The sequence below is a fragment of the Coenobita brevimanus genome, chromosome 38 (genome assembly GCF_032717465.1).
Source record: "Coenobita brevimanus isolate Jiangsu-jjx chromosome 38, ASM3271746v2, whole genome shotgun sequence".
NCBI classification, from domain to species: Eukaryota; Metazoa; Arthropoda; class Malacostraca; order Decapoda; family Coenobitidae; genus Coenobita; species Coenobita brevimanus.
Window position 1 is genome coordinate 7436143 of NC_136991.1, and position 18858 is coordinate 7455000.

Below are 18858 nucleotides of genomic sequence, written 5' to 3' on the forward strand. Positions count from 1 at the left end.
AAATATGTGCAGCATGTGATGTGGTGTGTGGAAGGAAGAGAAGACGGAGGGGGGTGCAAGGAACAGCGTGGTGGGCTGAAGAGGTGAGACAGGCTGTGGCACAAAAGAAGAAAGCATACAATGAATGGAAGAGAAATAGGGGCGTGGAAGAAGTTGAGAGGCGGAAGAGAGAGTTATATGTAGAAAGAAAGAGAGAGGTGAAAAGATTAGTAAGAGAGAGTAAAAAGACAGTGGATGAGGAATTTGGAAGAAATTTGAGTGTAAAGTGGAGGGACTGTAAGAAAATGTTCTGGAAAGAGGTGAAAAGAGTAAGACAGGGTGGAAGTGAAGTTAGCAGGGGAGTGAAAGATAAAAATGGTAGATTATTAGTGGAGAAGGGAGAAAAAGTGAGCAGATGGAGAGAACACTTTAAGGAATTGTTGAACATAGGGGATGGAAGTAATGTGAGTATAAGTGGCTGGGAAATGGCTGGGAGAAGGAGGGAGGTGAGAAGACAGGAAGAAATCAGTAGGATAGAAGTTGTGGGAGCAATGAAGAAAGTTAAATCGGGGAAAGCCCCAGGAATTGATGGAGTGTGTGGTGAAATGCTGAAGCATGGGGGAGAGATAGTAGTAGAATGGATGTGGAAGATGTGCAGATTGGCCTGGGAGGAAGGTAGAGTCCCGGAGGATTGGAAGTCAGGTATAATTATTCCCTTGTACAAAGGAAAAGGGGAAAAAGAAGTGTGTGGTAATCATAGGGGCATTTGTCTTCTTAGCATAATTGGAAAAGTGTATGGTAGGATACTTATTGACAGAGTTAGAGAAAGAACAGAGAAATTAGTTGGAGAAGAACAGGGAGGCTTTAGGAAGGAAAGAGGTTGTGTAGATCAGATAATCATTCTTAGATCTTTAGTGGAAAAGTTTCTAGAGAAGGGAAAGTAGTTGTATGCGGCTTTCATGGATTTGGAGAAAACATATGACAGGGTGGATAGACAAGGATTGTGGAAAGTGTTAAGAATATTTGGAGTAGATGGGAAGTTGTTGAATGCTGTGAAGAGTATGTACGATGGTGCGAAGGCTGCAGTGCGTGTGGATGGTGAACTAAGTGAATTTTTCTCTTTGAAAGTTGGGTTGAAACAGGGATGTGTCATGTCTCCATGGTTGTTCAATCTGTACATGGATGGGGTAATAAAAGAGGTACAAGGTAGGGTAGTGTTGGAGTGGCCCTGGTGAGAGAGGATAGTGTTTGGACACTCCATGTACTGTTGTTTGCAGATGATACTGTGTTATTGAGTGAAGACGAAGGGGAGCTGCAAGGCTTGGTGGATGAGTTCGGGAGAGTGTTTATGAAACGGAATCTAAAGGTGAATGTAGGGAAGAGTAAAGTGATGGTCTTTGAGAGAGGTGAAGTCAGTGAATGTACAGTGAGGTTGGATGGTGAGGAATTGGAAAATGTGAGTACGTTTAAGTACTTGGGTAGTGTGATGAGTAAGGATGGAGGTTTGGAGGGTGAAGTGCGTGAAAGGGTACAGCAGGGAAGAAAGGTTGCTGGTTCTTTGAAAGCAGTGATAAGAAACAGGGAAGTGAGCATGGAAGTGAAAAAGTTACTACATGACAGTATTGTGATACCAACTCTAACGTACGGAAGTGAAGCTTGGACGTTGTTGGAAGGACACAAGTCAAGAGTGAGAGCAGTGGAAATGAGTTATTTAAGAGAAGCCTGTGGAGTCACATGGAGAGACAGGCTGACGAATGAGGATATAAAGGAGCATTGTGGTGTGGATGTGGATGTGATAGGAAGCGTTATGAGGAACACACTGAGGTGGTTTGGCCATGTGGAAAGGATGGAGGGTGAAAGACTGGCGAAGAGAGTGCATGTGAGTGAGGTGGAGAGGGGAAGAGGGAGGGGGAGGCCGAGGATGAGATGGAGGGATGGGGTGGAGAGGTATATGAGAGAGGGAGGTGTGAGTTGGGAGCAAGGCAGTGAAATGGCGGGGGACAGGGCGACTTGGAGGCGATTTGTTTATGGCCACCCCAAACGGGATTGAGGCGTCTGGCAATAGATAGATAGATAGACTCTCTCTCTCTCTCTCTCTCCATATCTTTCTGGAATTCCGTAATTTTCTACATCCATCTGCTGTCTGTCCGTATATATGTCAATCAATCAATGAACCAAAAAAATATATATATATTTCTCCCTGTCATTCTTACTTCTTCCCCTCCTCTACTCCCTGTCTCCCTCTTTGTCTGTCCGTACATCTCTGTCTACTCTTCTACTGTATATATCTACGACACATAGAGAGCCTACACATAAGGGCCTATTTGGGTATAGGACTTAGCGTAAAAACACACTTCTGAGATAAGTGAATGTAAACGGTTTGATGTTTATAATAGTGCAATGGTTGTACCTACCGTTTTATAATACCCACGAAGAAATTGCAGATTTTATTATCATTATTATTATTATTATTATTATTATTATTATTTTATTAAGTGGATTGTGTATGGTGTACCCCCTGGGGGTAGGGGGGGGGTTTAAGAATACTCCCCCAGTATCCCTGTTTGTCGTACGAGGCGACTAAAAGGGTTGGCGGAGGGCTAGTGCCCCTCCCCGGAACACAGTTAACTAAAAAGACGAACATGAAGCCTCGGACAAGGACTGACCAAAAGATGACGACCAAGGACCGGACAATGGACATGGTAAGGATCGCAACATGGAATGTAAGGGGTGCGAATGATGAGGTGAAAGAGAGAGAGATTGTCCAGGTGCTTGAGGGTGAGAAAGTGGATGTATGTGAAGTAACTGAAACCTCTGTAAATGGAGAGGAGAAAGAGTGTGAGAGAATGGGAGTATGGATGGGGTATATGTACAGGAGTAGGTGAGAATGAGAGGAAAAAAGAAGGAGTGTGTATTGTTGTGAGTAAATGGTGGAAGAAGAACATAAGAGAGTATGGAACAGTTGGGTCAAGGATTGTGTGGGTAAGATTGAAAGTTGGAATACAAATGTGGGCGATTGTGTGCGTGTATGTGCCAACACCAGATCGTGCAAGCAGAGTGTGAGAAGAGTTCTGAACGAATGTGGAAGTGTGCATGGAAAAGTTTGGAAGGAATAAGAGAGTGTTTTTGATTGGTGATATGAATGGTAAAGTAGGGAATGTGAAGGTGGATGGAATAGGCGGTGAGTGGGGTGTGCCTGCTGAGATAGATGAGAATGGCAGTGCGTTAGTGGACATTTGTGCCGGGAGGGGGTTGGTGATAGCCAATACCTTCTTCAGGCACAAAATGTTCCACAGGTATATATGACGAGTGATGAGAAGGGTGGGTGGTGAACTGAATGAAAGGAAGGCAATGATTGATTATGTGTGTATGGATGAAAGGATGCGAAGATGTGTAATGGATGCAAGAGCTGATAGAGGTTGGGGGACAGGACTTTCTGACCACTACTTGGTGGTGGCCAGAATCAAGTTCCAAGTAAGATGGAGAAATAGAAGAAGGGAAGGACGGGGGGAAGGAGTAGTTGCAAGGACAGTGGAAAGGTTACAAGAGGATGAGAAAGAGGAAGAATATAGGAGAGAAGAAGAGGAACAATTGGGGAAATATGAACTGGAGCAGATGGGGGACGTGGAAGGGGTGTGCAGGATATTCACAGAAGAAATATGTGCAACATGTGATGTGGTGTGTGGGATGAAAAGAAGATGGAGGGGGGTGCAAGGAACAGTGTGGTGGAATGAAGAGGTGAGACAAGCAGTGGCACAAAAGAAGAAAGCATGCAATGAATGGATGAGAAATAGGGGCGTGGAAGAAGTTGAGAGGCGGAAGAGAGAGTTATATGTAGAAAGGAAGAGAGAGGTGAAAAGATTAGTAAGAGAGAGTAAGAAGAGAGTGGATGAGGAATTTGGAAGGAATTTGAGTGTAAAGTGGAGGGACTGTAAGAAAATGTTCCGGAAGGAGGAGAAGAGAGTAAGACAGGTGGCAGTGAAGTTAGCAGGGGAGTGAAAGATAAAAATGGTAGATTACTATAGTCGCGGCGCACAACTATGAGTTGTCATTATCGTACCCTGGCAACATACCAATCAAATGAGCTTCCGATTTCTTATCATATTATACCCGAATCATATTATTATGCACGAATATATTATACATCAATATGATTATACACGAACACATTATCCACGAATCACATGCGTCTCATATTATACACGAAATCAGACGCCCTTTAGAATGGTAGGTTGCCAGGGCATGATAATAACAACCTCAGAGTCGCGCGCTGCGACTATAGTGGAGAAGGGAGAAAAAGTGAGCAGATGAAGAGAACACTTTAAGGAATTGTTGAACATAGAGGATGGACGTAATGTGATTATAAGTAGCTGGGGAATGGCTGGGAGAAGGAGGGAGGTGAGAAGACAGGAAGAAATCAGTAGGATAGAAGTTGTGGAAGCAATGAAGAAAGTCAGTTGGGGAAAGCCCCAGGAATTGATGGAGTATGTGATGAAATGCTGAAGCATGGGGAAGAGATAGTAGTAGAATGGATGTGGAAGATGTGCAGATTGGCCTGTGAGGAAGGTAGAGTCCCGGAGGATTGGAAGTCAGGTATAATTATTCCCTTGTACAAAGGAAAAGGGGAAAAAGAAGTGTGTGGTAATCATAGGGGCATTTGTCTTCTTAGTGTAATAAGAAAAGTGTATGGTAGGATACTTACTGATAGAGTTAGAGAAATAACAGAGGAATTAGTTGGAAAAGAACAGGGAGGCTTTAGGAAGGTCAGATATTCATTCTTAGATCTTTAGTGGAAAAGTTTCTAGAGAAGGGAAAGTAGTTGTATGCAGCTTTCATGGATTTGGAGAAAGCATATGACAGGGTGGATAGACAAGGATTGTGGAAAGTATTAAGAATATATGGAGTAGATAGGAAGTTGTTGAATGCTGTGAAGAGTATGTATGATGGTGCTCAGGCTGTAGTGCATGTGGATTGTGAACTGAGTAAAATTTTTCTCTCTGAAGGTTGGGTTGAAACAGGGATGTGTCATGTCTCCATGGTTGTTCAATCTGTACATGGATGGGGTAATAAAAGAGGTACAAGGTAGGGCAGTGGATGGTCGAGTGGCCCTGGAGAGTGAGGGTAGTGTTTGGAAACTCCCTGTACTGTTGTTTGCGGATGATACGGTGTTGATGAATGAAGACGAAGGGGAGCTGCAAGGCTTGGTGGATGAGTTTGGGAGAGTGTGTAAGAAACGGAATCTAAAGGTGAATGTAGTGAAGAGTAAAGTGATGGTCTTTGAGAGAGGTGAAGTCAGTGAATGTACAGTGAGGTTGGATGATGAGGAAACGAAAATGTGAGAACGTTTAAGTACTTGGGTAGTGTGATGAGTAAGGATGGAAGTTTGAAGGGTGAAGTGCTTGAAAGGGTACAACAAGGAAGAAAGGTTGCTGGTTCCTTGAAAGCAGTGATAAGAAACAGGGAAGTGAGCATGGAAATGAAAGAGTTACTACATGAGAGTATTGTGATACCAACTCTAACATATGGAAGTGAAGCTTGGACGTTGCTGGAAGGACACAAGTCAAGAGTGAGAGCAGTGGAAATGAGTTATTTGAGAGGAGCCTGTGGAGTCACATGGAGAGACAGGCTGACAAATGAGGATATAAAGGAGCGTTGTGGTGTGGATCTGGATGTGATAGGAAGCGCTAGGAGGAACACACTGGGGTGGTTTGGCCACTTGGAGAGGACGGAGGGTGAGAGACTGACGAGGAGAGTGTATGTGAGCGAGGTGGAGGGGGTGAGAGGGAGGGGGAGGTCGAGGGTGAGATGGAGAGAGGGCAGTGAAATGGTGGGGGACAGGGCGACGTGGAGGCGATTTGTTTGTGGCCATCCCGTACGGAATTGAGGCGTCTGGCAATAGATAGGTAGATAGTGTATGGTGTAAGCTCACGGTAGTTGTAAATGGTGAAGGATGAGTGTTTATTCCTATGTTTTATATACCATGAGCCGAAAACTACACTTAAGTTTTTATTTTGGGTCCCAAAGATTTTCAGTACTTTCAGATTTTTTGTTTCATGCAGCCCAGATTTGAAGTGAAAATACTTTTCCTGAATTACAGACCTGAAATAAACCTGTAAAGGAAACAGTTATTAGAAAATCGTAGCACCAATACCAAGATAACATCTATAAATTTTATCATTATTATTATTATTATCAACCTTCTAGCTGGCCTAGGATTCTTTGAGCTTAATAAAATAGCATGAGATTAGGTGCATTAAAATATAAAACTTCCAGTTCTTTGTCAGAACGTAGGGCATATAATATTTCACACTATTGCTTTGAGAGTTTCTCTAAGCTTAGTTATCATAGGACGTTCCCAAGAATAATACACGATTTGTACTTTGCAGGCAAAGAGTTAACTTCAGACCAAGTGAATAAAGATCGTATTCTATGTGGTTTGGGAGATTTCGTGGCATTTCTTCCTCAGCAATTTATTCTGCACATTACACCTCAGTATCATCATATATGACATTCAAGCAAATGAATCTATATCGATATTAAAACGATACAGGTAGCGTACAGGGGAATGTTAAAGAGCAAAAAATTAAACAAGTTATCCAGGAAGTGGTGCTACGAAGCGTCCTCTCACCTAGCCTTGACGTCAGTAAAGGGGCTATCACACGGGAGACTCGTGGACGTCCAAACTGGCCGTGGACGTCCAAACTTGCCCCCGCGGGAGGGTCATGGACGTCCACGAGTGGAAGGCCGCCTGACCCATTCGTGGACGTCCACGGTGACCGTGGACGTCCACGACTTGGTGATCTCATACTTCGCTATGGAGTTTACACGTAGTGTGTGTCCTCTGCTATCTTGAACTCTGTAGTCAGATGAGGTGATATATTATGATTAATTCAAAACTGTCAGTAAACTTTGTACTTTTAATATTTCTGTTTTGTCATAAAAACTTTTCATATATACCAAAATGTGGTAAATATGATGGAATGTGGATTGATTGTTTCCGAGAGAGGACCGGGCACGTTCGAAAGGCATACTCGGGAAGAAAGCACTACTGTGCAGATTTCTATACTGGCTGCTTTCTTCACTGCGTGGGAGCCATTCTCTCATCCACAGTGCCCTCCTTCTCCCCCTCCTTTGTCTTCTTGCAGAGGCTTCCTCCTCATCCTGCAGGGTTAGGACTGCAGCACCCATTGCAAAAGTCACAATCTGGTTCATGTCCATTGTTGTTGCTGATAAACACGTCGTCTGCTAGGGAGTTGGAAGTGACCTCCCAGTCGTCGTGGGGTGAACTCCATAAAGAAGAAGAAGGTGGCCGTCGACGTCCACCGTAGGGTATGGACGTCCAAGCTCAGTTTGGACGTCCGTTTTGTGCTGCACAAATTGTTCACGGGTCCCCGTGTGATACTCGCTTAACACTCACCGGCCCTGGAGCTGTGGTTTAAGTGAGGTAGAAGGAGGTGGGTAGGTTGTAGTTGGTATTTGTGGTTATCATTCGTGTTGAAGTACTCATGAACGACGTCGGCAACATGGATATTACTCGATGAACCTATAAGGCATTTCCTCTCGTCCCGCAATCTGTATTCATTTTCACAAATGGCTTCAGACTGATTAAATCCTTCACTGCAATCAACAATCATGCAAAGATATCGGTAAATCTAGCAACACATTATCTGCTCCACAACATAACTGAAAAAGAAATTAGACGAATTTGTGATGTCACTGTTATCGGCCGTCACTTTCAATCGGTTCACACGAGGGACTGAGGGAGGGATAGCAAGACCATCACGAGGAGCAGGAGGGCAACAAGGATAAGCCTCGTTCTTACCCTCACGGTTATTTAAAAATTATTATTTGCATAGGCACTGATATATCACATGATCATTTAAAGGCAAATGAATTTGTCACTATTTGCCTTAAATACAAGAGCGCAATAAGTGGCAACCACACTACTCCCGCACGTACTGTACAACTCCTTCCCTCCTCCTCTATCCCCCCTCCTCCCTCTCCTCCTCCTCCTCCTCCTCCTCCTCCTCCCTTCCCCTCCCCTCCTGCTTCTCACAGTTACCAGACACATGATTCACTGCCAGCTGCTTCGAGTTCAGTGGTTTCATATGTACTGGTTCGAATTCGTAACACTGCCCGCCGGCGTACTTCACGGCCTTCCCCATCTTGCTGTTTACTCCAAAGACATAGATCCATGGTTCCCTGGGGTAACACTCGGCACCTGCAAAAACAAGGTGTCGGTAGGGTTTGTTGCAGATCAACAGCAATGCAGTACACTGAATCGTCAGCATCCTCCCTCGATTGTCGAAGCCATTCCTGTGCAGACTCTGCTCTACATTGATAAATGACCCTCTTATCCTTAACCGTTTGCGTCCATGTGAAATATGTTTTAGGGCCTGAATTCAGTCCGTCTATATTTTGGGGGAATTTGAGTAAAACCCACTATACTTTCTTTGATGAAAACGTTTTCGTAGTAGCATAGGAAGACTTACTGGTTAGCCTACCGTCCTTTCGTTTTGCAAGTCACTGACTGTTTATTCAAACTATAATGACCGGGTGTGTAGCGTTCATTAAGCCGCTCGCCACTTCTGCAGATAAAGTTTGTACTGTACATGAATATTGCCACAATTTTTGTAACTGTAAAGTGCAAGCGAGTTTCCAGCGCTTGTGAATTGTGATAGAACTTGTGCTTCTGAGAAACCAAAGACCACAGTATCATCATCATTATCATCATCATCACCATCATCATTAATAATACTACTAATAATACTAATACTAATAATTATTATTATTATTATCATTATTATTATTATTATCATTATTATTATTATTATTATTATTATTATCATTATTATTATTATTATTATTATTATTTATTATTATTATCATTATTATTATTATTATTATTATTATTATTATTATTATCATTATTATTATTATTATTATTATTATTATTTTTATTATTATTATTAAAGTTACTGTAGTGGAAGGCTTATAGAAAGCAATGGAAGCTGTGTGATGCTTCACAAGTTCACGTCATTCACCACTGATCTTGGAGGGGGACTTACTTGAACTCAAGTGACCCTCCACACCACCTGTTGCACGCACCATTCTCATAACAATGCGTATCCTCTTCTGTTTTAACCCATAGATCGAAATGTATCTCACAGCACATATGAGTACTTTGTACTCAGCACCATTCACATTTACAGAGTATACAAACATGTTGGACCGACGAGACCATTCACCAAAATACACTCGAGATCGGGCACAGTTAGCTATGGCCCTCAACTCACAAACAGTAAGCTTAACATTGTCACGATCCACTAAAGCAAGGCAGTCACACTTACACACACGGACTACAGCTTTCGTCTGAACCAGTCTTGCATAAGCTTCATCATGACAATGTTTTTCTTTAGCTAATTTACGTTTCCAGTGAGAGGTATCCTTTGTACAAACATGTACGAGAACATGACAGGTGATCACTGGTGGATGAAGAGAAATCAAAATCCGATATACAGTAAATTGGTACATTGGTAGAATAAGGCAAAAAAAAACCCAGGATGCGCAATCACAAGGGAAGGAACACTTGCCAGTGAGTGAGGAGGTCTGCCTTCAAACCGGCCCTGCCACGCTGTCGTTGGCTGAGCCTAGGGGGGCATAGTTACATAACTGCCGCTGATTGACTGTGGTGTGGCTGGGAATACGTGGATATTACTTGCTTCTGTCTACAGGACAAGCCTCCCATTACTAGTAATGTCAGAATTGGTGGTGGGCTGGGGTGTCTCCATGGGATTTAAAATCATGTTGCTTCGGTCTGTATCTAATTGTTCGGGGCAAAACATGAAATTGAGGCCGGATGAACCATTCTAGTACCTCTAAGACTGAAACCGGCATTTTGGTAGATATGCCCTTTCTACGTGTGTGTGTGTGTGTGTGTGTGTGTGTGTGTGTGTGTGTGTGTGTGTGTGTGTGTGTGTGTGTGTGTGTTTGTGTGTGTGTGTGTGTGTGTGTGTGTGTGTGCTGTATTTCAGTGTGACAGTGCAATAAGATTTTTTTTTTTCATATACTTTTTTAAAGGTTAAGTTGCAGCTGTTGTGAAAACGATGACTTGCAAGGCCATCCAGCCAGGTCACTCATGCAATGAAGTAATTGATGTATAAAAATGTTAACAGGCTATCACTACCGTTAATATCTCTCTCTCTCTCTCTCTCTCTCTCTCTCTCTCTCTCTCTCTCTCTCTCTCTCTCTCATTGTATGTGAGTTACTTCCAAGACTAGAATTATTTATCAGTTTATCTACGTTGCATATTCACATAAATTTTGTATTGTAATTAATCAATAATTCAGCTCTTAATTTTATCGAAGTGTCTGTCTATCGAATGCATTTAGTATCAGCAGGTATTATAGCAGCTCCCATCTATCTGCCTGCCTATCTGGCTATTGGTATTCATCCATTTACCTATCGTATATATATGTTTGGTGTTTAAAGCAATCAGTTCGAAATACCTTCATCTACCTATCCCTGCAGTTGGCCATGGATCAGCGTCGGTGAAAGCAGCTGTCCTATCTCCATATATCTGTCACTGTCATCTGTCCATCTACATAGCTATATCTATTTGTCTGCGTGACTGTTACGTCTATAAGTTACGTATTATAAATCCATCAATTCGAAATCCTTCCATCCACCTATCCCTGCAGGAGCTGTGATAATCCGTTTATTCATCTGTCTCTTGTATGTATGTATATATGAATCAATCTCTCTATATCTCTAAATAAATCCATCTATTCCTTCAGTTGGTTCGGGGTCGGCGGGAGGGGTGATAGCTACCCGTCTGTCCCAGGTGCCGGGGTGGCGTGTGTTGCTGATAGAGGCGGGGGGAGCGGCGCCCCCTGAGAGCTTTGTGCCGGGATACAACGTGGTGCTCATGCAGGGGGACGCGGACTGGAACTACTTCACCGTACCACAGAGACACTCACTGTTTAACTACGAGAACAGGGTGGGTTATAGTTTACATTCTCTCTCTCTCTCTCTCTCTCTCTCTCTCTCTCTCTCTCTCTCTCTCTTTCTCTTCCTCTCAAGAATTATGTCGACAGAGGCAGGGTGGTGGTGGCCGTATTTTACAAAATTCTTTACTCTCGGGGTTTTCCAAAGCTCCTTATTCTTCGCAACTCGTTATTTTGAATATTTCAGGAACTCCTTACCTTCCAAAACATTTCCGAGAGCCGAATTTCCACTTTCTCGAACTCCTTATGCTCTGAAATTCCTTTCTTTATGGAATTTCTTACTTTCTGAAATCAGTTATTTTCCATTGTACCTATTTTATTTTTGAATGGTAATCTTTCTGGAACGTCTTATTTTCCGAAGTTAATTACTTTTTGGAACTTCATGATTCCTGCAGCTCTTTACACTCCCAGATATCTCATTTTCCATCATTGTTGATTTTACGAAATGTCTTATTATCCAACACAGTACGTTCCGCTGTTCTTTATAATCCTGGACTCTTGCTTAACAGTCTCATTACTTGCTAAAAAAAAAAATCAACCTATATTAATTTTGCCATAAATGAATTCGCAACAAAATGACCTCATTCGTACAAAAAAGAATCTTCTGATCAGCAAAAATGCTCAGCTAAAAAACAAAGCTTGAAGAAAAAAAATGGATCTGTGGTTTGTTTTGCACTTACGAAAAACTGAACACTTTTTCCTATGGATTATTATATAGATGTTGATGATCATGTGCAAAGAAAATAATGTATGAATCAAATAAATATAATGCTGAATGCAGTCCGTGAATATAGTACTGTGAGGACGTCTTTTTAAATTAGACTATTGCAACCTACGACAAGACAGACGCTTTTCATTACCTTATGGGACACTTCTCGTAGTGATGGGGTTAACGAAGTCTGCATTAAGCCATATCGAATAATCTCTCATAAATTGAATTAAAGCCATATGGCAGTACTACGAGTGAAATAAAAGAAAGGCATCATAGTGCTGAAGGCGTTAATTCCCTCCAATCAGCTACTTATTTTTACATCTTTAATGCTTTTCTAGACGATTTTATTCGGATTAGGAACATTCTTTTTTACCAAAGTGCCCAATACTTTTCATCAACTCTCCCACAAGCATGGCATTATTTATTTATTTATTTATTTTTATTTTTTACCTCCAGCTAATTTTATTCACTTAGGGAAGGATGTCTCGAAGTAATGGGGTTAATCTTTTGAATACTATAACTTCCCACATCCAAATACAATAATTTCTTGTTTCCCTGAACAAAATCGCAGCGAAAGGGTTAACCGAGATATTTCTACCCACTGACTACAATGATAGCTCTCAGGTGACGAAAATAGTCTTCAGTGAGAGGGAATAAAGTAAGAGTGAAGCGACATAAGTGAGATCGTCAATTGACCACTCAGACTACCAGGATCTCCCTAGATAAGTAGTAGTGATAGTAGTTGTAGGTCAAGGTTCAACTAAAAGTGAACCCAGTGGGCGGCAGGCTGAAGTTGTTCTTCTCCACTAGTCCACCATCTCACTTTGGTGGGACAGGCAGAAAGCTAAAGGAAATTTGTAAAACTGGGCAACATACTGTAGCTATCAGGCTATATGAATGCCACTTCATGAATGCATCCCTCTCCGGCACCCGGTCGGTAAGTAAAATAATCAAGTGGTAGCTTGATAATACCTGAATGCTTCCATGACAAGGAACTCAATTAACCATGAAAATCAGTGAAATATCTAGAGATATTTCGTATTTCCTTATTTCTAAATATTTTACAGCAAGCGAAGAGAATTGTAATATTACAGTCAGTTGTAGTATCAGCCAGATAATGATTACTGGCTACTTTCTTTTTCCTATTCTTTCTGAACTTGATATTTTAATTGTTTGTGTCTTTATATATTTGAGTGTGTGTGTGTGTGTGTGTGTGTGTGTGTGTGTGTGTGTGTGTAAAGCTTTTCATTATGATCAGTGGTTTCACAATGAACTCTGGTGTTCTCCATTTTTGGGGCGCCAGTATTTCTTAATGGATAGTATACGAGTATTTCAACTGTTGTATAATGTCTCATCTTTACTGAATAGTGATGAAACTACCAGCATATACATACAGTACACGTGACTCTACTGGAAAACTATTTTCAAGTGCTTCGTCCACCGTCTCAACATGTAAGGACACCAACAGTAGATACTTTTTCGAACGACTGTACATGCCTATAAGTTGGCAGTGTGTAGTCTACGCATGTGTGTGAATGCGTGTGCGTCTGTAGTTGGATGTTTTTATATTTATGCATATCCTCGTAATTCTCCCAACCTCTCTCTCAGCATCTCTATCTCTCTTTCTCTCTTTCCCTGCCTCCTCTTAGGGTGAGTCATTAGTTCATGGGCTAACAGGTCCAGTTCGCAATTGGAAGAACCCTAGTTCTATTCTTGGTCCTCTTAGACACTTTGACAAAGTTATTTACCCCTTGGCCCTGTTCATCCAGGAATACAGTATGGGACCTGGATGTAAATTCGATTGTTTCGGGTCACATACTCGGAGAAGAGAGTGACTTAAAAAATCTGGCTGCCTGCTTTAATGATCCTTGTGCAGTTGATAGACATCGATCTAACCCTTCTTTTTTTCCTCCTCTTTCTCTACACATTCCTCCCTCCCTCTACACACTCCTCTTTTCCTCTGCGCATTCCTCTTTTCTCTCTACACATTCCCTTTTCCCTTAACAAATTCCCTTTCCCTCTATACATTCCTCTCTCCCTCTGTATATTTCTCCCTCTTTCAACACATTTTTCTCTATTTGCATATTCCTCTCTCCCAACCTCCCCCCTCCAATTCATGCCTCCCCTATACAGCTCCCCAATCCTTTTCACATCACCTAATCCCCCTTCTTTCCTCCAGGCATGTCACTTCCCCGTGGGCCGAGTACTTGGCGGGTCGTCCGTGCTTAACTGGATGATGTACGTGAGGGGCAACAGGCGGGACTTTGACCACTGGGAGGCTCTTGGCAATCCTGGCTGGGGTTACAGGGACGTGGTGCAGTTCTTCAAGAAGGCAGAGAGCTACAGGGGGCCAAATAGATCCATAACAGGTGAGATGAGGGATGTTTATAGGTGTTAGGAGATGATTACAGTTGTTTAATAGGTAAATGAAGTGCCTACATGTATCTGAAAGGTTAATTAAGGTGGTTATAAGTATCTTACAGGTGAGATGAGATAATTAAAAGTATTTTACAAATTATTTTTATGAATTAAGTCTGTGAAGCTGAAGACTGAATGATTAATGGGAGGTGTTTGGCAGGTGATACAGAACAGGCAAGATGGACAGTTACAGATGTCTGACAGGCGAAAGATGAAAGTTACAGGTGCTGAACAGGTGAAATGGTATTTATAGATATCTGATAGGTAAGAGACAATGAATTAAGCAGGACTGATAGGTAACTGGGTAAGTAAGGTACTTTGATTTGAAGAGTAATTGACTGGCTGGTGAGAGGTGTTTGACTGGTAATTTATGTATGTTCGTTAGATCCTCGACTAATGAAAGGTTTAATTAAAGGTGCCTGACAAGTAAACTGGTTAATTACAGGAAAATGAAAGGCAATGGAGGACAAGCGACAGTGAATGAGGGCAAGTACTGGACAAAGATCTTTATCATCACCATTATCATCAACATTTTCGTCACCACCATCAAGTCTATCTACATAATCATCATCATCATCATCATTAGAAAGATCCACATACCCCATTAACTATATAATCATCATCATTATCATCGTTATCATCATCATCATCAGTCATAGCCACACACCCACATCTTATCCATCCTCCCCCCAGCCGACTACGGACGAAGCGGACCCATGGGCATTGAACCTAAGCGATGGGGCACCAAGCTTATGGGCGCCATCATGAGGGCCGGCAGGCAGATGGGCTACAGGGAGATCGACCCCAATGGACACGACCAGATAGGTAAGCTGTACTTCTTTCATCTTAACTTGGCCCAGACTTTCATTGCTCTGTAGTAGCAGGTGTAAAAATTTAAGATGTACAGTGCCAGTCTTTAGAGATGTCTTACTTTGAAAGATTGTTTCTTAGACGTGTATAAATTCTCTGGTAATAAGAAAGAAAAAGACGTACATTTATTAGCCTGCTCATCAGATGTCATATTTCCCCCCCCCCTCTCTCTCTCTCATCACACATATGCCAAATTTTTATCAAATATCAAGTAGTTTTTCGGCTACAGGCGAAATTCTGGTCGTAACGCAACCCCGTTCACCCATAACTTCAAAAATATCGTCTTTAATGCTAGCAGTGACAAAAATATAAGATATAATACCTTTACTACACTGTCTGGTGCATAAGATACTTCGTAACACAGATTTAAGCAAACCCCTCACTCTTCTTTCCATCTCTCCTCCAAGCTTCTCCCTCATTACCGCACTCTAACCTTCCGTTCCACCCGTCTATTTTAATTTTTCTCCCCTTCATTCCATACCTTCCACTCTCTCCATCTCTGCTTCACCCTTATCTTTACCTCCTCTCTTGGCTTCCCCATAATAAACTTTTTACCCGTCCTCTCATCCTTCTGCTTAAATTCCTCTGCACTCCAATCCACTCCATATCTCTCTTCCCCTCTCTCCACTTCTGCTGCATCCTTCTCTTCACCTCCACCATAGGTCTCTCCTCAATAAACTGTAGGTCCTTCCCCCACCCCCTTCTCTTCATATCTCGTCCCTTTCACCCCATTTTTCTCTCCCGTCATCTCCGCCTTTCCCTCACATTTTCCTCCATATTTTCCCCCAGGTTTTTCCATCCCAACCCTCACCACGCGACGAGGGGAGCGCACCACCACTGGAGAGGGTTACATTCTCCCTGAAGCCACCAGAAATCCGGCCTTCCACGTCGTTACGCATGCTCTAGCCACGCAGGTCAGGGTAGGGCACTGTAGGGTAGGGATGGGAAAGGAAGGATGCGACGAAGGGCAGGATGGGGCAGTGAAGGGAAGGGTGAGATGGTGTTAGGCAGGCTTAGGTTAGAAAAGTTAGATCATGGCAGGGTAGAACAGGGAAGGGAAGGGATGGATAGAGTAGGGCAGGGTATGGTACTGTGGGGCACGGCAGGATAATGCTGACGACAGGTCTGGGTAAGATAAATTAGGTCATGGCAAGGCACAGCAAGGAAGGGAAGCACATGATACGGAAGGGTAGGGAGAGGAATTGGGGATTATGATACCGAGTGGCATGGTGGGGCAGGGTAGATAAGTCAAGACATAGCAGGGTACAGTAGGAAAGAAAGGGCAGGGTGAGTATGGCAGAGTAGGGCAAATCGTATATCTGTAGAAATCACAACAGAGTAGGGGAAAAAAAATGTATCGGAATGGAATGGAAAGGGAAGAGAAGGAAATGGACAGGAATGAAAGGTATGGGAACCAAAGCCAAGATAATGGAATTTAATTAAATGAAATGGAAGGAATGGGAAGGGAAGCAAATATAACAGAACCGGCTAACTTAAAGAAACGGGAAGGAAAATGGAGGAAAGGAAGGGAATGAAAGGGAAAGGAATGGCATATCAAGGCAAAAACAGAGTCGTGCAGGCAGGAAAGGACAGGTCAGGTCATAACATCTGATGTCATGTAAGAAGAGGACAGGTCACGTTGAGGTAAGAAAGATTAAATAAAAGAAATGAAAGGAAAAGAAAGACAACGACATGATAGGGTAGAAAAAAGGAAAAGAAGGCGAGAGAAGAATAAGAAAGGAGAATGCAGGCATGAGTAGGGCAGGGAAGGGAAAGACAAGGCATACCAGGGAAATGAAGGGCAAAGTAGGGTAGTATGGGGTGGGGTACGGTAGGAAAAGGGGGAGACAAAGTAGAGGAGGCTAGGGAAGAAAAGAGAAGAAAGAAAAGGAATGAGTAGGGTGTGGCAGTAAAAGGAAGAAGAGGGAAGGATACGAAAAAGAAAGGAAGTGAAATGTTAGGCACGGTAAGAATTAAAAGAAACTAAGAGCGACGAAGGGAGTGAAATGAGATGGAATGGAATGGAAGGGAATGGAAGGGAAGGGAAGAAAAGGACAGAGCAGGGAAGAGCTCACATAAGCAAGGTCATGTAAGGGCAGGAAAGGGTAATGATTAAGGGAGGAAAGGGAAAGAAAAGGAATGAAATGGAAGAAGAACTGGAAACTGAAATCAGGAAGCGGAAGGGAAGGGAAGGGAAAAGTACGATAATGAAGGGAAGGGAAGGTCAGAAGTGGGGGAGACAAGGCAGGGAAAAGGATGGGAAAGGCAAGTTATGTTTAGATCCGGCAAATTGGGGGAGGCCAGGTTACGTTAGACGTGCAGGTTTCAGCACTAGTAAATTTGGTTGGATTACCCTAGATCTTTACAGAAATAAATGAGTCGAGCTAAAACGGAGAGGTCAAGAAAAATTAGATCACAAATGATACTGACAAAAACACTTAAGCACAGAACCCTAACCATTCCCCTTTGTTTGCAGATCCTTTTCGATGAGCACAAGCGAGCGATAGGGGTTCGTTTTGAGCAGCATGGTAAGGTGAGTTGCGAAACTGTTAGAGTTCATGGAATATCACTTAATCACTTGGGCCCGTATTTCATGTGTTAAGAAAACCCCATAACACTTTTTTTTTAGACGATTAATTATGCCCGTTACACCTTACTGTCCCCTTGTGTGTTATATAAATTCCTCCAGTATCGCCATAATCTCCATAAATAACGCACAAAAGGATAATAACCATCCATATGGGAAAATAAATAATCAAGGAAGAGGTAATAGAGAGTTTCCTTAACCGACGAGCCTACGAGCCCTGGTACCCACTGTAAAATTTCTGATTAACACAGTTTCTCTGGGTAGTGGAAGATTTAGGAAAAAAAAATAAAATCGCACCTAGATCAAAACTGGTAACTGACATAAATATACCTTGTATATGTGTAGATCTGTGTGCATGCATGGAAGTGTGTGTGTGTGTGTGTGTGTGTGTGTGTGTGTGTGTGTGTGTGTGTGTGTGTGTGTGTGTTCTACCTGAATTAGTGCAGGTTTTATTGTGAACTGCGTTGCTGTAACAGAGTCTGGTGGTATTCGCACGGAGGGAGGTGGTGGTGAGCGCTGGTGCTGTTGGCTCACCTAAGCTGCTCATGTTGTCTGGCGTGGGACCTGCACAGCACCTCAGGAAACACAAGGTAATCTTTGGCTTGTATTATTGTGCAGTCTAGAGCCTCCTTAGTACCTCTTTCCAAGCGACTTATTTTGCATATTACACCTTAGCCCACACATGGTCGAAGCAACGGTTGTATTTTATTCCAGCTAAAGTCAGAAGATTTATTCAGCTAAATGAGGCATACCAGAATGAAGGTATTTATAACGTCACTATTAACCCTCTCATGCAAGGGACAGCTCTATTTTTCTACTGCAGTTAACGCCTGACGATTAAGCTGAGAGGGAGTTATAAAAGAATTGTAGTTAGGGTAGAACTTTGTTTACCTAAATCAACGTCAAACAACTTCAATCTGTTTCGGAGTGATCCAACGACCTGAGAGGGTTAGAAACAACCTCCATTAACCTCCTGAGCCCCAGAACGTCTTTACTTATTCTACTCAAGTTAACTCCATATAATTTCGTACAGCTAAGGAGAGAGCTCCTACACTTAAGGAGCTAATATTAATGTAGTGTGTATGCAAAAACATACACTTGTAATATACAGATATACACTAGTAAGGAAGAGATGCCGAAACTGATTGTCTAATGCCAACGCCCACCTTTGTTGAGGGATCAAATCAACCTCATTTCTTGACACCATTCTCAAAGTACAGTACTGGCAGGATTTATCTGATTCATTTGCCCAAGATGAAAGGAAAAATAAGCTGTGATTTGATCAG

The 18858-nt window shown here is 42.4% G+C and overlaps 1 protein-coding gene across 1 annotated transcript in view; it reads left to right on the forward strand.

The window, feature by feature from the left end:
* Positions 1-18858, forward strand: part of LOC145396496 (glucose dehydrogenase [FAD, quinone]-like) — a 46670-nt gene that overhangs the window by 1380 nt on the left and 26432 nt on the right. The window contains exons 2-7 of the mRNA XM_080269867.1: positions 10776-10978; positions 13877-14066; positions 14809-14940; positions 15775-15899; positions 17462-17518; positions 18049-18162. Coding sequence (XP_080125993.1) covers positions 10776-10978; positions 13877-14066; positions 14809-14940; positions 15775-15899; positions 17462-17518; positions 18049-18162 — 821 coding nt within the window. The remainder of the gene's footprint in view (positions 1-10775; positions 10979-13876; positions 14067-14808; positions 14941-15774; positions 15900-17461; positions 17519-18048; positions 18163-18858) is intronic.